This window comes from Phyllobates terribilis, unplaced genomic scaffold, assembly GCF_046119375.1.
Source record: "Phyllobates terribilis strain yellow unplaced genomic scaffold, ASM4611937v1 Scaffold_2__4_contigs__length_985480577, whole genome shotgun sequence".
NCBI lineage: Eukaryota > Metazoa > Chordata > Amphibia > Anura > Dendrobatidae > Phyllobates > Phyllobates terribilis.
In genome coordinates, this window is record NW_027362762.1 from 843,932,785 (window position 1) to 843,957,528 (window position 24,744).

Below are 24,744 nucleotides of genomic sequence, written 5' to 3' on the forward strand. Positions count from 1 at the left end.
TGTGTTTGCGTGGGTTTCCTCTTGATTCTCCGGTTTTCTCCCACACTCCAAAGACATACTGATAGGGAATGTAGATTGTGAGCCCCAATGGGGACAGTGCCAATAATGTCTGTAAAGCGCTGTGGAATTAATGGCGCTATATAAGTGAGTAAAATAAATACATTCTTTAAATTAGGCGGCGGTCGTTCATATTGCATGTGGGTGGACCTACGTGCCCCCTTAGGGAATGTTGGCATCATCACATTGATACCAAGCACATGACGGCCTAAGTGAGAATTTTGTCGTTCTGCTCTGCATTATATCAAAACCCTTATAATTGAGCATTGCCTCCAGTATCTTTTAGTTGGGTGCACACAAAAGTTGCACAGATATTTCCAAGAGCATGTGAATGAGGTGTAAAATGTTTGCTGAAAGTTTAGGGGTCTGCACCTAAATTCTCATGAAATAATAAATGGAATCTAAGAGTGTCCTGAATTTGCAGCAATTACCTAATTTGCTGAACCCTCCTCCAACATCTATTTTCAGATTAGATTTACTTTCGGTACCAAACTAGCGAATAGGAACCCATTGATCAAGCTGCCATTTTGACCGCACAACACAATGTACCACTCCTCGAGGCTGTTTGATGGTGTCCATCCTGAGCAGCACATTATATTCAGTCGCTCAGACTCATGACTCCCCATGTCAGAACACAAAATAGTGGGTATATAAATCTTGACGCCAATCACCTGGAAATATAGAGATATAACATGCCACACACTAAAACAAGAATACTTTGGTCAAGCAATAAGATATCTTTTCCAGTACCAAACACGTAGGCGGACATATCATCACACTGTAGACTGAAGTAGCTGTTTTATTTAGATCACTTTGCTTAGAACATGCCATGTGGGTAATAGTATGGCAGAGAAGTCCCTTACATACAGTATATCAAACCGATTTTCAAAGATCCTTTGTAAGAGAACAAAGTCGTATGAAGGGTGCTGGGTTACCATCAGGTGAGCTTTAAGGTTTTTACTTGGAGTGAATATTTTTCTAGGTTTCTGTATGAGATTAGACTAAATATCGTTATTTACAAAGGATTTACATCACATTTTTGAACATTTCCTTGTCTATGCATCTTTTATCTGTTCTGTACTGGCTTCATTCAAGAAAATAATGTAGATGAGTCTTTAAATGGTTGGAAGTGAAGGTGGTATGTAGCAGACTTTGCTTTTTTAGCCACCAATAAATAATTTAAATGTCGATGGACATTAAAATTGGTGTGAACACAATTTTAAGTTACAATTATCCATTGGCCTTGTAGTACGGAAGTATTCTATCTTAACATTAGGCCTTCAATACCTTAACCTCCTGGAGTTCTATTGAGATTACCATCAATTTTTATCATAATCGAAGTTCAATTTAATACAACTACTAGAGGACATTAAAGGGATATTCTCAAGTTGTCTCTTAAAATTCGCCACCCAGCTTGTTTTCACCTTCCTGACCAGGCCAATTTTTTTCAATTCTTACCAGTGTCACTTCATGTGGTAATAACTCTGGAACGCTTCAACTTATCCCACTGATTCTGAGATTGTTTCTTTGTGACACCGAATTAAAACAATGTGGAAGGAAAAACATTAAAATTTTACTTTTTTCCTCACAAAAATATTGCTTTAGCCCTAAATTTTTCATTTTCACAAGGGTAACAGGAAAAAATTAACCATACAGTTTGTTGTGCAATTTCTCCTGAGTACACCAATACCCCATATGTGGTAGAAAACTAGTGTTTGGGCGCAGAGCTCGTAAGGGAAGGAGCACCATTTTACTTTTAGAATGCAAAATTGGCTGTAATAGATAGCGGATGCCATGTCACGGTTGCAGAGCCTCTGATGTGCTTAAACAGCGGAAACTCCACAGGTGACGCCATTTATCTAGAGGTGTGGTATGCACCTTGAACCCACAGGTGCTTCACAGAATTTTATAATGTTGAGCTGTGAAAATGAAAAAAAATAATTTTTTCCCGCAAAAATGTTGCTTCAGCCCCAAATTTTTCATTTCCCTTTAAGAGTAACAGGAGAAAATGGACCATACAATTTGTTTTGCAATTTTTCCTCGGTATGCTGATACCCCATATGTGGTGGAAATGTACTGTTTAGGCACACTGCAGGGCTCGGAAGGGAAGGAGCGCCAATGGAATTTTGGAGCTCAATTTTGGCTGGAATAGATTGCAGATGCCATGTCACATTTGAAGAGCCCCTGACATGCCAAAACAGCAAAAAAACAAAACAAAAACACAAGTGACCTCATTTTGGAAACTACACTTCTTGAGGAATTCATCTACAGGTGTAGTGAGTATTTTTAATTCTCAGGCGTTTCACAGAATTGTATAGCATTGGGCTGAGTCATTGGAAAATTTAAAAAAATTTCCGCTAAAATGTTGCTTTGGCCCCAAGTTTTCAATTTTCAAAAGGGATAATAGGAGAAAATGGACCTTACAATTTGTTACACAATTTCTTCTGAGTACGCCAATACCCCATATGTGGTCAAAAACTACGGTTAAGGCACAGTGCTTAGCTCAGAAGTGAAGGAGCGCCATATTGGAGTTCAGACTTTGCTGGAATGGTTTGAGGGTACCATGTCATATTGGCAGAGCCCCTGAGGTGCCAGAACAGAAGAACCCCTTCCATAAGTGACCCCATTTTACAAACTACACTTCCCAATGAATTCATCTAGGGGTTCAGTGAGCATGTTGACATTTTTGCCACAACAATTTTGTTTTGGTCCCAGATTTTACATTTTCACACTGGGAAATTTGTCACACAATTTCTGGTGAATGTGGCAATACCCCATATGTGGCTGTACAGTAGTACTGCTTGGCCACACAGCGAGACTCTGAAGGGAAGGATTGCTATTTGGCTCTTGGAGAACAAATTATTGTAGAATAGTATGCAGACTCCATATACAGAGCCCTTAAGTGCCAAAAGAGCAGAATCCCTCTCAAGTGACCCCATTCTGGAAATTACACCCCTCTGGGAACGTGCAGCAATGGATGTTGCTGAGTAAAAATTGCAAATCAGCTGCCCAGTACATTATGCCCAGCTCGTGCTTCTGTAGACACGCACCCCTTAAATTAAGTGGGCTCTCATCGCTACAGAATTGCCAAATGTGGACTCTAAATATGGTTTAGGTACAATGGGGCTCAAAAGAAAGGGGGGCATTTAGATTTGAGAGTGCAGAATTCTCTGGATTTATTTTAGGGGGCGGGGAGCCATAGCGCTTTCCAGAGCCTCTGTGGTACCAGTAACGTGGAAGCCCCTATATATATTTATTTACAGATGACGGACCTGAGTGGGGGCTTTTTTTTGTGAATGGAGTAGAAGCTTTTATTGGGAACATTTTACATAACATTTTGGATCACAATTATTCTGCTCTCTACGCTGAGCACTGACATCGGGGTTTCCATCTAAATCCCTGAATAACGTTTTTATTGGTACCGTTTTCGGCACAGAACATTTTTTGATCCCTTTCTATTTTGATTTTTGGGAGGCAGAAAGAACCAGAGCCAGCAATTCGGGAATTGTTTTTTGGGGGGTTTAATTTTATGCTGTTCACCGTATGGTAAAAGTGATTAGACAGCTTTATTTTATGTTTTCCCGATTTTACACCATAAAAACTTTTATAGAAAAAATACATTTTTTTGCATCTCTGTATTCTGAGAGCTAAAACTTTTTTATTTCTCCGCTAATGGAGCTGTATGGCGGCTTATTTTTTTGCGGGACAAGATTACATTTTCAATGATTACCATTATTTCCATTAAAATTTTTTATCACGTTTTATTCCACTTTTTGGTTGGCAATATGATGAAAAAGCATAGTTTTTTGCGGTGTTCACTGAAAAGGTTAACTAGTATGTAGGTCAGGTCCTTCCGGACGCGACAATACCAAATGTGTATTTTTTTTGTTTACTTTTGTTATCACATAAATATGTATTTATTGGTATAACATTATTTTTTTTTTTTTTTTTTTTTTTGTGATCTTTTTTTTAAAATATATTTACTTTTTTCTTAGTACTTAGTCCCTCTATGGGACTTTAACTTTTATTAGTCTGATCGCTGATATAATGCATTGCAATGCACCAGCATTGCAATGCATTATACCTGTCAGTTCTGCACTGACAGAAGCCTCTTAGACCATGCTCCTGGCATAATCTAAGCATGCCACAGTCACTGGCAGACCCGGAGGTTGTCATGACTACCTCGGGTTGCTATGACAAAGATCGGGCCCTCGCAATGACATTGCAAGGGCGCCTATCGGATGGGAGAGGGAGCACCCTCCCTCTCCTAGCCTCCTAAATGCTGCGATCGATCTTGACATTTTGGTGGTTAAACTGCCAGAGGTGGTGCGGGAGCCAAGCCCCGGCTGTGACAGCTGGAGCTTGGCTATCATGTAAGCCGAGCTTCCGGTGGCAATCACAGCTCCTGTGCCGCATACGATTGCCATGATGTATTCATACATCAAAGGTCGGTAATCCCTACCAGACTGACATATGGGTACATCAAAGGTCGTGAAGGGCTTAAGCTGCACACAGCTTACTTTGTCAGGGCGCATTCTTCTCCTTGAGTGACAGTTCCTGTGAATAGTAGAGCTGTAGTTTTAGTAGAACTATAAAGCTCAGCACAAGTTCTGCTGTAACACATTCGGCTATCAGTGACTTATTCTTGAGTGTGTGAACTTTTATCACTGTACCTGCATATGGAAATAACAGTGCATTTGAAGTAGGTGCTGGGATTGTGATTCTACAGGATTGTCAAGAGCAGGTTTATAACAGCAGCTGGGTGATGAGCTGAGGGGGAGGAACGTGAGCAGCTAACTGCTGTATCGAAACAGGCTGGAGAGAGCTGACTGGTATGTTAGAAGTTAACTCTTCTAGAAAACCTTACTGCTCACCCTCAGCAAGGCTTTGGTGGTGAAGCTTAATTGAAATCAATTGTACACTATGAAAGATAAATGTTGACATTGCAGGAGACCCACAGCAGATATAAAAAGCAAGTCTATTGCAAACTTGCTTAATTTTTTGCTAAGTAATTAAAGTAGCTCAATAACTTGAGAATATCCCTTTAAAAGCAGCTTTTTTTATTTTCTAAAAACTAGAAATGATGAGATTCTATTGGATATAAACTGATGATTAAATGGTCATTTGGACATTTGTTATATTTTCTTTTGGTTTTCACATTTATGTGGAATGATGGGTTGAATGTATTTCATATCCATTAGATTTTAGTTCCTTACTTTGTAGACATTAATCTAAACAAAATGGATTGGGAAAACTAACATTTAATTTAAATAATTTGGGGTAAAGATAAATGCAGGGAGAACTGTCCAATGTTCATTTATGGAGACTGTGCATGCTGATTCATAGTGTTTAGTAAGAATATCCTGTAGATGGCAGTGTTGGTGTGCTAAAAGTCAAAATAAGTCTCTTTTTCACCAGAAATCCACATGCTGATCTATAGCACATGTAAGTATAGACAGCGGTCTAGTGCTCGTATCGTTGCCACTCTTCAGGAAATCAGAGGTGTGAGAATATTATAGAAGGTGAGAAGAAAACATTACAGATACTCCCCAGTCAAACAATATAGGCGCAAAATTAAGAGAACACTGTTTTATGTTTAGCATAGGGTCTGAAGAGGCCATGCATGAAACCCATATGGATTTTGTTTTATTCTGGCAAGTTTTTTTCTTAGAAGTTAATTCTAAGTCTAGGCAAACCTAGTGCTAAAAGTTTCATAGCAGATCTCGCAAATGTGCCCTATTATTCACTAGTGGCATTCAAGGGTTATTCTCCCTTGTCCTCCCCGTGTTTGCATGAGTTTTGTCTGGGGACTCCAGTTTCCTCTCACACTGCAAAGAATAGGGAGTTTACATTGTGAGCCCCAATGGGGAAAGTGATGGAATTAATGACACTGTATAAGTGAGTAAAATAAATACATTTCCGTCTGAACAAGTCCTATGGAGATAACTTGCTGATTATTGGGGGTCTGACAGTTGGGGGGGCACTGATCCCAGGAAATGCCGTTCATTGTGATGGACCTTCCATTGATATCCGCACACTATGCTCGGCAGGCCCGTAGACAGTAAATAGAGTATTTTGGAGCCCCACTCTGGATTGATGGGGGTTCCAGTGGTTGACCGACAATTAGTAAATTATCCCCTTCCTGTAGATTAGGTGATAACTTGCACAGTTGGAAATAGCCCAAAAATCACTGATAAACACCTTATTAGTAATGAGTTAATGAGTGAGAGATAAAGGAGTAGTCGGCATTCTCATGAATTACAGCTTGCAAATAACTTCTTGCCTATATGTATGCACCATAAGGTCCTAAATAATGACCTTAAATTTAGTCACAAACCACCCAAAAATTGTGAACTTTCTTATGGGGAGGTCGATGTCAATGTTACCAGTGATTAAGCCTACGACGTTTATTACCTTTCCCCTCTGCTAAGACAATTGTGTGTTTCCAGACCTAATATATCACTTGTGAGTCGAATGTTGAACCGTCTCCTGTTGGTAACCCAGCAATCTGTAAGTGGATTATTGCAGATTTAATAAAAGGTACGTAATTCAAGTTGTGGCATCAGCCATGCTCTATAGTAAACGTTTAACAACTATACCTTGTTATATCGAGAACATATCTAACAGGACATAGCCAACCAAACAACTAGTAAAGAGAAAGCATATACAGACTACCAACTGCTGTAATCGCTTTGACTAAAAATATCACGGAAGTGTTAACGAAGCTGGTAATTATATATACATGCTGCCTCTGTCGAGAAGGATCGTTTGTGTGTCCCGTGCAGATCCCGAACATTACAAAAAAGAGGTTTCCTGGTCCCTTTAGAAGAATGACCTTCTATCTGGGGAAGGTTGGTTTGGTCTACCAAGCAACAGTAGGTATTAACCTTGTCTTTGTCTGAGTAATTGCTACCCTGCACTTTCTCACTCCGTACAAGAGGCACTAGGAGGTTTAGTGGTTAATGAATGATCAACACTAATTCTTACAAGAGGTAACGCTAAGGATTTAGAGTGATATCTACGGCTAACCTACCATTAGTACTACACCACTGATGTGAATCATGACATTAAATACTGTTTTTCATAGTGTACAAAGTGAAGCCTGACAGATTCCAGTGCACTTTAATAAAATGACTCAGTATTGGTTATATATAACAAGGCAAAGCAGGACAATAGCGGTTTCTTCAAGGAGAAGACCCCAATAAAAGTCTTAGAGGATATGGGATAAGCTCTTGTAATGCAACATTAATAATAATATTCAAAGCCGTATCACCAAAGGAAAAGGAAAAATTGTACATGTTCTTCAAAGATTTCAGATTTTTTTTTCAATAGATTGAGGTCCTCTTTATTACAAATTCATCAGGTCCCCAATGAAAAATCCGTTACATAGTAAATGGTAGGCTGGGACCTGTATAATAATAGTAGGTTCTTATGAGGTAGAGGGACGTTGGGGCTTTTGTCCATCTGCTACCTCTATAGTTATCCAAGAAAGTCTGTCACCCCTAAAACACAATTTAAATTAAGTACATAGCCATATAAGAGATTTAGTTTTCACTATATACTTGGAAAATGACCTTTATTAGGGGCCTCGGCACACCCTTGTCAGGCGCTTCGTGCACCGTTCCACCCCCTCATTGAGCATGCTTTGCTGCCTCCCTGCAATTTTATCCACGGCTCTTGGCCAGAGTAAGCGCTGCCTTAAAATAAATCTCTGGCGTGTGCACATACAGTGTGACTGCAGGAGCAAGTGGTCTTGTATCCAGCTCTATCCACTCCTGTGTCCGCTTGCATCCATCAGTGTAGTGAGTGGCAGCAGCAGAGTAGAGAGAGGGCTGTGTGCGCATGCGCTAGCTTATGCAGCCACACCATGTGTATGTGCAAACCACAGGTTTCTTTTCGGCAGCACATGATCTGGCCAATCAAATTCTATGCTAATTGAGGGGGAGGAAGGATGCACTGAGCGCCAGGCCAAAGGTGTACCGGGCACTCTATTTTCCATATAGAAAGAAAATAGTTTTCTGAAGAGCAATGACTGTGAGAACTGTACTACATGTATGATTTTATAGGTCATAAGTCCACTATACTACCATGATTTTCATTTAAGTTGTGATATGGAGTGACAGCCTTTCTTTTACCAGATGGTGGCGCTAATTACTATGAAGTGTAAAGTGCACAGTGAGCCACTCTTTAATCTATAGTGCAAATTTAAGTACATAAGCCCCAGTGAGTGGTTGACTATGACATTGAATAAGATATTGGTGAGTAACAAATGAATAAGGTGTAATATAAGGGGGTTGTCCGGTCTAAAACTACAAGTCTGTAGTCACTCTACCTGACTACAGACTTGTGTATCCTCACATTGTGCACACTGCACGCTGTGAGGATTTACCGGTGCCAGGAACTGTGGTCATGTGACTGCAAGTATGCAATAGGCATACTCCCAGCCACAATCCGACTAGATGGGCGCAGCCTCGCTCAAGGGAAGTGTATTGAGAGAGGCTGAAAACAGTCTAGTCTAATTGTGGTCAGGAGTATGCATATTGAGAATCCTCACAGCGTGCATAGCGGGATGTGAGGATACACAAGTCTGCGGTTAGGTAGAGTGACTGCAGACTTGTAGTTTTAGACCGGACAACCACTTTAATGATTTAAAGTTCCCCTATGATTGTGTGGTGATCCCCCTGTGTTCTGGTGATTATAATTATACATTCACTTAAGCAGCAGAGGAATGATTTGGAATTGCATCTAAACATGAATCAAACCTGTAATTATCGCAACAGTATGTAATGACTTATCAAATGATACGGATGACATGCTAAATCATTAAAGATGACCAAGTCATTTAGCCTGATTTATCCATTTGCAAATGTTTCAGTCCACAACACTGTTTCCCAAAGCTGTCCTCAAGAAACCTCAACAGGCCATGACTTTATCATCTAATTAAATTATTTAATTTTTTTTACTAAGTCATATGTTTTCCTTGTGAGAAATTATCAATCATTGCCTGTTGGGAGTTTTTCTCAACATGTTTGGGAATCGCCACTATATAGTGTACAATGGGGTTGATTTACTGAGCCGAATATACCAGAATCCTGGCTTCATGTGCACCACCAATCTGTAGTACATGCGTATGTGTTTTAGACACTTTTTCGTTTCACTGGACAAGGTGGCATGGCACAGGGGAACGGGTATAATTACATCATGCAACAAATCAGTAAATCAACCAATAAGTGGAGTAAACAGATTAGACCGTATACAGATCCACCAAGTTCATCATTAGTATGAGCCACTGATAAATTTGCCTCATTTTTAGACGGTCTAGTCTTAGGGTATATTCACACACAGATTTTCTTGATGCAAATTTTTTTTTCTACATGAAAAATGCAGACTATGGTCAGAAAACCACAATGGAAATTACAAGCAGTAAAGGCGCAGTCAGATGGCCATATAAATCGGAGGGAGATCGGAACGCAGTGCATGGCCTGGCTGGCGGCTCTCCCGAGCGTGACAGCTTTATGTATTTCTATGAGTCAGGAGAGCCGCCAGCCTGTCCGTGCACTGCCTTCAGATCTCGCTCCAATTTACACGGCCGTCTGACACCCTTAAAGTTTGAATGAATTGACCAGCTGCGTTTTGTTTTTTAAAGAACCAAAGGTAAAAAACACAAGGACCGTGTGAATTTTATAAATCTAACTCATTTGCCATTACTGTAAAACACTGCGGTTTTTTTCCGCCCAGAAAAATGCATCAGAAATGCAGCAATCTGAATAAGCCCTTACTGTCTAAAATTAGACCGTATTAGTAAAATGTCCCCAATGTGCTTTTTATATTCTTTCTTCCTGTAGATTGGGATTTGGCAGGAGATATTTGAGGTTATCTGATTTTTTTTTAATAGTGTTTTTTTGTACTAGATTTATACAAAAGGTAAAAAAAATGGTTTGCCTTAGTCTCTAAAATTCAACAAGTACAATCCTCAAACATAGCCAAATAATTTGCTTAATAAAATTAAGTGCTGATCAAAATACAGACTCATTCACAAGGCAAAACCCTCAAATTTGCTCACCCCCATTTCCAAGTTACAGGTTGGTTATATGAACCTCTCTATTCACATGTTCTGTAGATACTGGACAATGCTGCTCCTGTTACACTTAGACATTTATGATGCTGCATGTTGTCAGACTCATTTACATGTAGAACAGTTTTTGGAACACGGGTGCATTTGTCTAAGGCTACGTTCACACCAACGCATTTTCGGTCTGAGTGTTGTCCATGGCAAAAAACTGACAGCACAAATGTTATTCAATAGGGCTGTTCAGATTACCATTTTTTAACACGGACAAAATGTCTGCATGAAAAAATTTCAGCACACACTAATCTTAGTTATTTCGGGTGAGTCTCACCTATTCAAGGCTATGGGTGCACAAAAAAATGGATCCCACACATATGAAAAAACATCAGTTTTTTTTTTTCTGGATGAAAATTAGACAGTTTTTCTATACGCTTGTGTGAACTTACCCTAAAGATTTTTTTCACTCCATTCGCTCATTGGCCGGATATCAAGTCTCCCGACCCATATCAACAATATATTCTCCTATTCAATCAAATAGAAAATTGTAATAAAATTTACCACCTACCCCGACTAGACCTCCCCGACGTTCTGTTTTGTTCAAAGGATTTTAGTCCACAAATATGCTCTGTGTAATACAATTCAGTCATAAAAATGAATAGAAAAGGCCAATTCTGAAATTTTCCCTTAAAACTGGACATTTCAGACTGGCTGATTTATGGCACTGCTAAAAAGACCTTAAATGGGCTAAACTTACTCTGACCAAAATCCGGACGTTGACTGTAGACATTTTAACTTCCATTAATGGAATGACTCCATGAAGATAAATTTAGGCATTTTTGAGCCTGACATAAAGTATAGTCATAAAATGACTATCCATAGTTTGGTCCACAAGTAGAAAGAACAACCTATAAGAAATAGTGAATATATAGACCTCTCTAACGTAAAATACCTGTACTGTCTAGGAACAGATTAACCAATTGTTCTTCCTTTTTATACGAAATACTTTGCAGAAAATGGAAAATATTAAGCTCTGTATGGAAAACCGTGGGTTTTAAGGCTGGGGCTACAAGACAACTTTGGCTATGGCACCTGTCTTTCAACCAAGGTTCGCTCAGTGCCGCAGCGTAATACAAGTGAATAGGGTCACATTGTACCCTAAGGGTACTTTGACTTCGAAAAGCAAGTCACAAGAAGTACAACTTAGTTGGATTTTTTGTGACTTGCATATCAGTCGCAGTACCTTCGGCCGCAATGTGACCCCCATACATTTGCGATGTAGCAGCGGCACCAACAGAACCTTGGTAGCGCAACAAGTGTTGCAACCAAAGTCGCCGTGTAGCCCTAGCCTTATAGTAATATCTTCTATTTCCCACATATAAGAATTCACATTTAAAGGTTTTTGTACAAAAAAAATCATGGGTAACAAAGGTCTGAATGTAACATGTCATCGCTATTTAAGAATATATGTTTTTATTTTGCATGGATGTTTTTGTTTATTAGCATATGTAGTACTTAAAGGGGTTGCCACCTTTGGGGATGGATGGATAGATAGATATGTATTTATTTTTTTTACTTAAATACATGTATTACGGGCTAAAATTTACTTTTGCAATTGGGTATAATTAAAAATGTTACATCCTTTGGCTTTTACAGGCTCTTTGTTCATTCAATTTTGACATGGTGTGTGGTAATAAATCAGCTGGAAGAAGCGCAGAAAAAGAGAGCTAAGAGTTACAAACTCTTTTGTCAGACTGTCAGAACGAGTTCACTGACCAATCCTCAGTTGACTTATTTTGCAGCCAGCAGTAAACGGTACAAGACGGAGGCTATAGAAGGAAAACTGTGTAAAATGTGAACTGAAACCCAATATTTTAAATCACTTTTAATCCAAAATATATGTATTTAAGTAAAAAAAAAAAAGTTCTACTCTTAGAAAGATGCCTTCTTTAGAAGAAGGCATCAGCATTCTTCACTCTTCTGTTGACTTTTCTCATGGGATCTATATTTGTGTTGATGTTCTGTGCACACAAGTGACTCGTTTTGGTTTGTGAGCACTAAAAATAAGTAAATCAATGGTAGTGCTAATGAATAAATTCTGTTCTGCTAATTTTCCCAAAATCTGTATTCGTGAGAGGGCAATACAATTTTTGTGATCCAGAATGTGCTAATTGTTATGTTCGTTGCTGTCTTAAAAATATCTTCTAGTAAGTGTTAGAAGGTGAAGAAGAACTGCGTGCCACGACTCCAATATATCTCTAGAAATTGTCCAAAAAAATCTTGGCCAGCACTCAAATGGTTAGGTGAAGGGAAGGATCTTTTTGGAAGCCACCACAGATCCATCATATTGCTGTTTCACGCTGCACAGCTTCTCTGCAATTCTCCAGGGCCTATGTGCACATTAACCCAAGAACACCACAAAGTCTTTGTTATGGTGAAGGCTCAAATTTGTGACTCGCATTCCTCACCCAAGAAAGTGGGTTTAAATGTCGATCGTGATCTTTGTCAGACTCTGGTTGGCTCTGTGCTCTCTCTGGTTTGGGGTTTGTAGAGGGTGGTTCAGGCTGTTGAACAGACATAGTTCTTCGAAGGTGGTTCCTTTTTCTTAGGAATTCGGGTTGTGTGTGTAAACCAAAGCTACCCTTCCTCAGGATCATCCGGGAGTTGTTCTTTTTGGGACGGGAATGATGACTAAATTCCAGAGTAGCCAAATGAGCGGCATAGCCATCACTAATAAACTACGATAGAACATAAATATGTGATTATGATCATACCAGAGAATATTGTACACGTTCAGTGATGTTACATTTTACAATTTTAGAAAGGTTAGTATAAAAGTACCGAACTCAACAATGCGTCTTATTGGGTAATTAGTATTCCCTGGATCCTTACTGTCATTTGGATATAATGTCATCCTACCTCGAGACGTGTCAAAAGAAAGTCAATTAAATCCATGTGTTTAACTTCACAAAAACAGCTTTACTGCTGATCTGAACTATTTTTATGTCTTCTGAATTTTTAAAGCACCACTTCGGTGTTTTTTTATTTCACCCCCTCAATAGTATCACTAATGTCTGTTCCCGAAGTAATATAGTTACCAGCCGCCGTCTTCTGCTCTTCTCAGTGCCGCTCCAGTCCTACTCCACCATCTTGTGACCACAACTTCTAATGGTCACAAGTTCTCAGTGTAAGTCTACATGGGCCTCGTTCTGGCTCTCATGGACTTACATTGAGAAATGATTTCCAACTCGTCAACAAACACTGGAGCGATCCGGCAGGCGTGGTGCCACTAATCTAGGTTCCCTGACCCTAGTATTATACTCACCAGCTGCCGTTTTCTGCTCTTCCCAGCGCCGCTCCGGTCCTGCGCCATCATCTTGTGACGGCAACTTCTGACTGACCGGAAGTCAGAGGTAATGGTCACAAGCTCTCAATGCAAGTCTATGAGATCCTCGTTTTGGCTGTCATAGACTTACATTGAGTTGTGACATCCGGCTTATCTAGCAAACACTGGAGTGCTCCGGCAGGTCACAACCTGCAGAAGACTAACTGGAGCGGCGCCAATAACAGATGAAGATTGCAGCTGGCGAGTATAATAATAAGGGCTGGAAACTTAGACTTCTGGCACCACTCCAGCAGAAATATTTAAAAAATGCTGTAGTGATGCTTTAATATAGTTTTCAAATTATTTTATGAAGATTTCTATACTTACGAGTGACACCATAATTTTGCACTGCAACATTTTACATGTAGAAAACACTTCGGCCAGCATAATAAAGATCACGAGTATGGAGTGCGGAAGAACCACAACTCACACCCCATAGTCGTGAAAAAGAATTGCTTACTCAAGATAAATGTAAAAACACAAAGAAAAACTGAGTGTACAGCATATAAAAAGAGACTTTATTAATAGAAGTATAAATACACAATATTATCAATATAATGAATAAATACAAGAGGGAGACAGTACAGAACCACGGGGGCACATAGCAGCTAACCACAGCTAGCCAATATGGTAGAATGGTGTAAGAGAGAATAAGGGGAGGGGGGAAGGAGCGACCCAAGGCAACATGTGCACAAAGTGGCAAGATAGGAGAGGCATCTATAGGAGAATGTCAAGCATTAAATAATGGTGGGTATGTGTCCCATTTTTCCCCCAAATGGGGGCAGAATAGATAAAGACCATAATACAGAATGCACTCACCAAAAAGGCCACCAAGGGGCGCTAGAGGAGGGAGTCAGGGAACACGGCAGGAGCAAACCAATGTGGGACCTGCGGGCCTCGACGCGCGTTTCGCAGGTTTGCTTTATCAAGAGGCATAGCAGTGAGAGCACCGGCGTCCTTTTAAATATCCCCCCAAAAAGGGATCACATGTGAACGCTTTGGCCGGAAGAAGATGGCCGCCAACCGGAAGGCGTGAGCGGCGCATGCGCGGGGATCGTCAGGCCGTCCCGCCCCCAAAACGCCCGTCATGACGTCGGCGCGAACTCGGAAGTCTCTTTTTATATGCTGTACACTCAGTTTTTCTTTGTGTTTTTAACATTTTACATGTGCAGTCTTTGTTCTACTGTCTGAAAAGAAAATAATCTGTATCTCATATGGACACCAAAAAAATGGAACAAGGTATACCAATTCTTGAGAATCCTGCACATAGGATTGACATGAGAACCATCAAAGTATTGGGACACCTACAAGTTGGGGGGCAGGCATTTTTTTTCACATAAATATGGCTAAAAATAATAATAAACATGCGCATCTCTCAATGAGCTATTTTCGTTCTCATGATTAATGATTACATGAAAAATGAGATGAACTTTGTCGCCTTGAATCAGCTGAAAGGAGCGTAAAAGAACAAAAATAAGAGCTTTAAATTCTCTTGTCAAAACAAGCTCACTGACAGATTCTTAGTTAACTTATTCTGCAGCCAGCAATACACAGTGCAACACAGAAGATACAGAAGAAAAATCTTAAACATTTTTTTAATGGAAACCGACTGGGAAAATAATTCTATTTGAGTGATTTTTGACAAAAAAATCCAAAACACCACGTTTCCAATTTCCAGAACTTGTAAGAAACACTAAGCAATAAGAAAACACTTATTAGATTAATATTAGAAACTCCATTTATTTACCGGCCTTTAGTTTGAATGCCTTGATTATCAATGAAAAATTGATCTAATGTTTACCTGGCATTGATTCTGATACTTCTTAGCTGGACGTCCAACTATATAGATTTGAGATGACGATAACCCAAGAACATTGTACACAGAAATATCTTTCATTGAACCGTAAGCTGCACTGATTTTAATGTGACACTAGATAAAACAGAAGATACAATAGAAATAAATGTAATGCATATATTAGATATATTTCATGTTTTCTTAGATGACCTCTCCCCCCCCCCCCCTTGCAAAAGTTTTATTATACAAGTTACAAGTTATTTGGATTTCTAGAACCACTATGGAGAAATAATTAATTTCATAAAAACATTAATATCTATTTGACTCCAGTGGAGCTCATAATCTATATTTCCACTCTGAAGAATACAGACAGAAATTTAGTCTCCGATAATTAAGTTCAAGTGTTAAAGGGGTTGTCCGGCTTTGAGGTACAAGTCTGCAGTTACTTTATGTGACTGCAGACTTGTGACTCCTCACATCACACACACTGTGCAATGTGAGGATTCTCCAGTGCTGGCAGCGGGCGTGTGACCGTAAATATACGATTTACATTCATGCAGTCACATGCCAACTAGATGTCCGTGGTCTCGCTCAATGTAAGTGTACTGAGCAAAGCCAAACATGTCTAGTTGCAATGTGGCCAGAAAGTATGCAAATCGCATACTTGCGGTCACATGACCGCCCACTCCCGTCACTGGAGAATCCTCGCATTGAATGAGCTGTAAGGATTCACAAGTCTGCAGTCACATAGAGGGACTACAGTCTTGTACCCAAAGCCGGACAACCCTACTTTTAGGTCCTTATTTTCATATGGACAATTAGTGAGGATGATTTTGTCTGGTGTGGACTTTGCGCTGTATACTTAGCAGCTTGCTCACTTTCCTGAGTTCTCTAGATGAGTTGAAGGAGACAAATGTCACAGCGGATACATAGGTTCACATTGTGAATGAATATTTCTCACGATGTCGATAAAGATTTGGGTGCCGATTCATGAAATAGTTTTCACCAGATGTCTGGCATAAAGCTGTTTGAAAAACTCGTTATGCAAAAATTTGGCGACTTTTCGATTTTCTTTACCAAGTGCCTACCAGCTTTGCCAAACTTTTTAAAATAAATAAATTGCAAAGCAGACCCAATAAATTCATCCTTATGTATGCCACAAAAATAGCATAAATTATGACCAAAATATACTCCAGTCGTTGACTTGAGTACATTTCTTGTTATGGCGCACTGCAGCTCAAAGATGATCCAAATTCATTCAGAGGCTCACGCCTCAATGGGCTTAATGGATTTGGGGCATTGTACTTCAGCATACTCTTCATCAGGACTGGTGTACAAAACAGAAATCGGTGCCTTGATCGTTAAAATTTAGGAAAGATGAGTGTTGTAGACTAAGTATACCCACAGATTAGCCCCTGCTCACATTATCATGGCTTCAATTCAATTTGGAGACATGATAGTTCCATTTATAGATCTCTGCCAGTCCTGATGTGTCCTAATGATGATGTCCAACAGGTTTTCAGTATCTTTCATGGTAAGGAATGGTGGATATGGTGTGTCCACCATATAATTCTCACAAGGTGCCATACATTCTCTCCTAGAGACAATTGTTTTAGGGGAGAATAGCTCAGTAACGTGATATACATTGTAGATAACCATAATTGCTTTTCTGGTAGATAACCTTTGATTGCCTTGATATCAAATTGGATACATAAGGAGGCACTAGGGTCCCTTGCACCTATTGTTGCAGTATTGATCTGTAATTTTTCTGTCTAAGACCTAATAATATTTTGTCTCAGTTTTTCTGCCATTTGATGCTATGTACTTGTCTACATTATTAGAAATTCCCTTTAAACCTACCTGTAATTCAGGTTAACACTAAAGGCACAATGACATTACATATAATCTCCTCGAAACGAAATCTGATTCATGATCAGAATTCATTTACAGGCTACAGTAATTGTGGGGTTTTCATAAGAATGACTATTTATGTGATTATTTCTTCACCACAGATACCATAATTGTCGGCAGCACATCCCCGGTTTTTTAAAAAAAAGATGTTCTGCTGACAAACTGACTTTTATGTGCACAAAAGGATGCGATCAACGACAAACAAGCATTTTCGCCTTTCGATTGTGTCGGACGTGTTTACACTGTGAATTGATCAGGAATGAATGCTCATTCGGGCCATCAAGGACCTTAATACAGGTACATTATTGACAATCAGAAGTTCCCACCTCTTGCATGAGGTTCCGGAGGAATATCGTCTTCTGACGCAGTGGGTCGTGTACAAGACCATCAGAAAAAAAGATCATCCCCTGAGGAAAATTATGCTGGGACAACCAGGAGACTACTCTTTGCTTCTGCATGTCTGGACGTCCAGTGATGTAAATTATTAGATACCCAAGATCTTGCCAGTGCCTGTAATTGAATGTCACATAGAAAATAACATCAATCACAAAGCCAACATAAACTAAGAATGATGACTGACGGACATGGAATTGGGATTGGAAATCTGCATCTAAAATGATCTGGGTTTCTATAATATCCCAAAACTTTATAGCTTGTGGATTGGAGGTCATGTATATAAGTGGAAGATACTTTACCTAACAACATCCACTGCTCCAGCCCTGACTTTAGGGTCACTGCCCATGATGGACACACTTGCTGCAAAAGAGCCATCTATGCTGAAGACGACACACTCCATCCCTCGAGGAAGAACAGTCAAGTAACTCTGCGCGCTGCTCTGATCTCCTCTGTAGACCGATAGGAAAACATAGAATCCATGAAACAAACATGAAAGTCCGAAGATCATTTATTTATATGGCAACCTGTGTCCAACATATTCGACAATGCTAAACACACAGTGTGACCTCTTAGGTACTAAAATAGGACTATACTGTAGATAAGACTTTGGGAGCAAATCAGAGTAAAGAGAGAAACCTACTTGAACATGTGGAAGAGATTTATTGGATAACTGGCACTAGTTTTCTGGCTGAAAAAGTTAAACATTTTGACACGTGTTTTGTGTGACTTTTTCATTTACTGCAGTAGAAGTGGAAGGGGTTTGCCTCTCTTGGCCTAAAAAAAAGACTAAAATATAAGCCAGAAAGCTCAAATCCGGCATAGATTTTTATTTGTGGCACAAAGACAGGCAAATATGTGACAAATTGATTAAGAGCTCAATGCTTTTAATACATGTGTTGCATTTTATGCCAGAGCTTTTTCATTAAAAAGTTTTTCGTCTTTCAACTTTTTAAATTAATTTTCTATGGCAGTGGTAAAAATAATAAAATCATCTAGTGCTCACCCTCCCCGGGTCCTGTGCTTGCTCCTATGGTGATTGTGTATAACAATCACTTTCTTACCTTGAAAGCCACATTAATCTCTGAGAGATGGTCGTGAGCTACATCCAGCGCCACCCCCTCTCCCATCCGGCGAAGTGACACTCAGAGTCCTCCATTATCAGAATAACAATAAAGCTTACTTCACCGAGGAAACACCGAGACCTTGTGCCACCCTCTCTTATAAGCAGTATACTCATATCCACATATATCTTCCCTTCATAGCCAATATATGCACATCCAGATCTTGTCTTCTGTGCCGGAGTACTCACAAAACTCACCTGACTGCTAGACCAGGTGCTAATGCACCAAGCTGGCTGACAGTCACAAGCCACATGTGGCTCCTGAGCAGTGTCAGACTGAAGAACATTGGGACCACCACAGGATTTGATTTTTTCTCCCCCACTCAAGAGCCCCATAGCAGCTGCAAGGTTTGCACTATGAACTCTCCTGAAGTAGAAGCCAGGGCCCACTGGAGGATTCTCTGGTGGGCCAGTCCAACCTTTCTCCTGAGCCACATGTGGCACCTGAGCCACAGGTTGGGGACCCATGGTGTATAGGATGCAGCATTGATTTCACAACAACAGCACTGCAGCTAATCACTGAACCCAGCGGCTTTTGCAGAGGCACTGAGCCAAGTGATTGGCTGCAGTGCTGTTGATTATGTACTGAGGGAGGGTAGCAGCTGATTTTATTATTTTTAACACTGCCGTGAAGAATTAGTTGGAAGGGGAAAACATCTTTAGGGTATGAGAACTCAATGTTAATTTCAGGTGGGTCTGCCCCGACACCCGCTTGGAAAAAAGCGCAAACTAAATGCTCAACAGAATCAACATACTGTATGTATTTATATGTGAAAATGACTTGCTATTCAATCGTTCAGGATTTTGAGAATCTTTTCAGGTTTCCAAAAACACCAAGCATTTAAAAGTAGTGAGCTGACTAATCTTCAGACATTTTTTGCTTAGAGAACGCTATATACTTTACTATATGAGTCAATTTGAAGGCTGAAAAGATGCCCGGGTACCCTTTTGAGCATTGTAGCAGCGTTCTTGCTTGAAAAAACACTAGCAGTTTCTTCATTGTTGAATGAAGGTAAAAAAAATGTATGACAAATGACAGTAAAAAAAGATACTCCAAAAATGCTGAACAAAATGCTAAAAAAAATTGCTGATGAACAAAAATGTTGATAATGTGCTCAAAAAATTACCTAAAAAATGTTAAAAAGGACCCTTCAGGAAAAATAAAACACTGGCATTTCCTGAAGCAGTTTCCGGTTGAAAATCTTGTCTGGTTGCCCACCTGGAAAAGACATTGTGTGCACATGACCTTATAGTGACATCAGAGGGAAGTCAGCTTCTTTTTCTAATTGGATTTTAGTAGAAACCATTCTAGCCTGATACAGTACAGACCAAAAGTTTGGACACACCTTCTCATTTAAAGATTTTTCTGTATTTTCATCTCTATGAAAATTGTACATTCACACTGAAGGCATTAAAACTATGAATTAACACATGTGGAATTATATACTTAACAAAAAAGTGTGAAACAACTGAAAATATGTCTTATATTCTATTCTTGGTATATAATGCCAAGAGTGTGCAAAGCAGTCATCAAAGCAAAAGGTGGCTACTTTGAAGAACCTAGAATATAAGACATATTTTCAGTTGTTTCACACTTTTCTGTTAAGTATATAATTCCACATGTGTTAATTCATAGTTTTGATGCCTTCAGTGTGAATGTACAATTTTCATAGTCATGAAAATACAGAAAAATCTTTAAATGAGAAGGTGTGTCCAAACTTTTGGTCTGTACTGTACTCTGCTGCACAAAAAGAAAAGGAATTGAATTTTTAGCAAATAAATGGAGCTATTGTAATAGTTTTATTATACATCCAGGGGCAAATGCCGTATGCAGCTGTTTATGTTGGAATAATCAGATTATTAAACAGTATGACATTATATATTCACTATATAGTATGATGCCATTTATTACTGTGCACATGTAAAAGAGAAAAATTCTGTATTACCTTTTGTGTTTATCTAAACATCGATACTCATTGCCCCAAAGCTCCCTAAGTACACATGAATGAAACCTACATAATACATTGCTATGGGGAATAGTTACTCTTGGGCACAAGCTTACCTTACAACCATCTTGATGGGGTATACTCCAACTCCCAATTTTTTATCCTCTGGTACAGTATAGGACACTCGTCCACTGCTATTGGATATCTCTGTGTCAAAGTAGACCCATCTGCCACTGGAGGGCTCTATCATTATAAGCATGTCTACCTGGAATATGAATTTATAACTTAGAAAGTTGGTTTATAGAATGCAATAATTGCGAATGTACATAATTATAGTAATGGATGTAATTCTGATATTGATGGCCCAAGAATTATAGTTAGAGTTGAGCGAACCCGAACTTAAAAGTTCTCCCGGAAGTTGGTTGCAATGTTCGGAGTTCCGGGTGAAGGAGAGAGAGAGAAAAGAGAGGAGAGAGATGTTTTTTTCCAGATCCAAAGTTTGGGTCTCCATTGTTTGCAATTGGTTTCGGGTTCGGATTCTAGTAAAGTTATGGTACCCCAACCGAACTTTCTGGTTTGCTCATCCCTAATTATAGTGTAAATCATGCCACCAAGCTACACTGACATAAAACATTGTTTTCTCTTCTAGAAACAAATTATTCACATAAAACAAAGTAAGATTATTATGCCTTAGAATATTTGGTCTCTAATACCTTTTCACCTGTCAGAGCTACCATGTCTAGGGGACCATACATGAATCGACCAACTAAGATTTGAGATCCTCCTTCCACTGCAATCACATCATTGACTCGGTGATTGGCTGTAACATTCTGGAATAAAAGGAAAAAAGAGATTAGATTATTTAAATATAGTAAAAACATCAATACCCTGGGGTCTTGTTACCCAAATGCAATTTTTGTACTTTAACTGCCAAGTAAAAGTGATAGCGACTCGGAATTACAGATAGGCCGGAGCCCTGTATCTATATGCCCTATCTAAGGTAGAATGGCTTTTGGGCACCCAACATTCGAGTGACATTCCCATATATTCCCAATCATTGTACCCATGTAAACATCCATTATAGGAAACTTTGCTCTTTTAAAAACTTACTTTTATTTTACAGTTCCACTATAGCACTATATAAAGGTAATTCTTATAAATTGAACAAAGCAAGTGCATCAATGTTATAGGTGGAAATTCCTTCTATAACAAGTAATTGTCTCATATATATATATTGTTACCAAAGAACTAGTTCATACACTTGAATATAGTTTGAATGACACTTTTGGGGACAATTTTTTACTTAAATGCATGTACAGTATTTATGGATAAAAATCATTTTTACTTGTAGGTTTCATTAAAAACGTTGCACAATTTTGCTTATGCGGGCTCTTTTTGTCTCTACACTTTCAACTTTTGTATGGTCTGTGTTTCCTAAACCATCTGAACGGAGCTCAGAAAAAGAGACAGATAAAAGAGATGTGGGCTGACTGATGGATTCTCAGTTAAATCATTCTGTAACCAGCTAGTGCAACTCGAGGTTATAGAAGGCAAATGGTGCAACATTTTTAATGATTCCCAATTGCAATAATATTTGCCCAAAATACATGCATATAAGTAAGAAATATAAAATGTCCCAAAGGGTGGACAACCCATTTAATAACACGTTTGCACTGAACTGTAATTTCAATATAGTGCACAACACATGGAGAAACTGGTGGAGAAAAGTTGAATTTGATGGATCTTTGTCTTTTTTCAACCTATATAATTATATAGCATAAATGATGCTACTACAAATAGATGAGGTGGAAAATAAGTTTATAAACTACTCAATTTTTTGTCAGGACTGGGTGACAAAATAATTTTCTTTCTATTTATTGTTAAACATTTTTTTCCAATAATTTCCATTATACAGTAACTATTGCAAATTGGTTCCCCATAGCATTACTGTGCAAGAAATTCCTTTAAAGGGGTTATCCAGGACTATATTAGATTTTTTTACTACAAGAACCTAAGAACTAACAAACTAACTGGTTGCTAGCTAACTACCTGCCTGTTGATCCAGCTGCCAATCTCTGCCGGCACAGATCAGTTACAGTTCGCTTCTGCCGGCGATTCAGCGGCTTCCACCTTCTCTACCGCTCTGGTCTGTTGATGGGGTTTGACTGCCGATGGCATGCTGATTGACAGTTTGGTCCCTGCTGCTTAACTACCCGGAGCCGGCTGTTGATCAGCATGATGCCGGCAGTCATGCCCCGTCAACAGAGCAGCCTAGAAGAAGAAGACCTGCTCTTTTGACATGGAGCATCAGAATCGCCAGCAGGGGCGGTCAGTGACCATTCTGAGTCAGCTCCCGATAGAACAGGCAGGTAGTTGATAACTAGTTAACTAGTTAGCAACTACCTGCCTGAGGAAAAAACAAGGGTACTTTCTGGCTATGACTAAGGGCATCTTAGTACACCAGAAATGCGTAAGGTGTTGAGATTTTTAACTTTTATGGACTTTTAACTTGATTCAATAAACTTACAGTTTGTGTCCAGTTGGTTGTACTGGAAACTACCTTCGTTTTTTTCCTCTGTCATCTGCAATCATCAGCAGGTACGGCACCCACTGGTTTCTAATTACAGTAACGGATCCATCTATACTACCAGCTTGATCAGCTCCAACCTTCCCCCTCTCCCCTACCTCCTTAACTACCTGCCTGTTTGTTTTTTGGCTCATAGTAAAAAAAATTGTTTAGTCCTGGACAACTCCTTTAATACATTTTCATTGTCCAATTTGCTGTTGGTGCAAACAACAGTATCTAAACCTAGAACAGGAAAGGTTTTAGAAAATCTGCTGTCATTTTCCCGTAGACAGGATATAGACTGTTTTACAGATCTCATGTTTGCTGTTTCCAAAGCCCAAATATGTTAAGGCCATTGTTTAGGGAAAGATGTCGCTGGCAGTAGGTGAGATACAGTAGCAGGAGAAAGGCTGATGGCTGGATGATATAAGACACCAGAGATACGCAACGCCACCTGAGACGGAAACATGACTATCAGTCCCAAGGGCTGAGTGTAAAGTTCTATGTACAGTGTATAGTTTATCCTAAATTATGCAGAGTCCTTCTTGGTTTGACTTTATGACATACGCGCAGCTTGACGTGATTCCTCTTTCGCAGCCATTTCTCCTGGCGACTCGAGGGGCTCATGTTCATAGTGTCGATTCCTTCCTTTTGCTTTATCTGCACGCTCTCATACCTCATGAGCTGAAAGACAGTGAGTCCTGATTAAAGGGAGTGCCAACGCCACAGTACAAAATGTCTGAGCTGTTCCTTAACGAGTCGTAGATCAAAGGCGATAAATAATTAAATGGGAAAGGCAGACATATAGGACGATGTCAAAGCTTGAATACATAAGTCTAAAATTATACTGTGCACTGTATTATGCTAATTTCCATAATAAACTGACAAGTGGCGAGATGTCAGCTGTATATCGAGCTCAGTGAAGTGAGAAATTAGCAATATGTTTAGAAAGCGCGGTATGGCTTCCAGCAAGTTTATTTGTATACATGAAAGATATACACATCATTCATGTAGTAAACCCACTTAATTAAAATGCCTTTCTAAAGGGGAACATGGACGTCACAGAGTAGAACTTCACTTTGAGTCTAAGATGCTAACAAAGAGTAGTTGTCTTTACAGGATCGCCCTCATGAAAAAAGGAAACCAAAATTAGATTACTCTGTATGGTCCTAATAAACCTTTACAGCAATGCCTAAAAAACGAGTAACCAAAGAAAGTATGGGACCATTAGAAGGCCCATAAGTTATTTTCACTGTATGAAATGGCAGCACATCCACCTCTTTATAGGACCCTATGGAGAATGTGGCACCCATGCAAGCTCGGACTGGCCGACAGGAGAACAGGAGAATTCACCGGTGGGCCATCACCCTCTTATATGAGCAGCACTTTGCACAATATACTTGAATCACTAAGTACAGACAAAGGCAGCATCTTATTCATCTAACAATCAACCCAGGTTATTGCTAGAGAGATTTGTGAAAGAGGATAAAGTCATATTTGCA

General features: G+C 39.4%; 1 protein-coding gene across 4 annotated transcripts in view; it reads right to left on the reverse strand.

Moving 5' to 3' along the window:
- Positions 1–426: 426 nt before the first annotated feature.
- PITPNM3 (PITPNM family member 3) overlaps positions 427–24,744 on the reverse strand; it is a 901,527-nt gene continuing 877,209 nt past the window's right edge. For all 4 annotated transcript variants that reach the window (XM_073667825.1, XM_073667827.1, XM_073667826.1 and 1 more), the window contains 7 exons: positions 23,810–23,926; positions 21,390–21,506; positions 20,793–20,941; positions 17,910–18,059; positions 17,541–17,724; positions 15,310–15,438; positions 427–12,861 (listed from right to left, as the gene is read on the reverse strand). In XM_073667825.1, the coding sequence (XP_073523926.1) occupies positions 12,553–12,861; positions 15,310–15,438; positions 17,541–17,724; positions 17,910–18,059; positions 20,793–20,941; positions 21,390–21,506; positions 23,810–23,926 (1,155 nt within the window). In that variant the 3' untranslated portion in view covers positions 427–12,552. The remainder of the gene's footprint in view (positions 12,862–15,309; positions 15,439–17,540; positions 17,725–17,909; positions 18,060–20,792; positions 20,942–21,389; positions 21,507–23,809; positions 23,927–24,744) is intronic.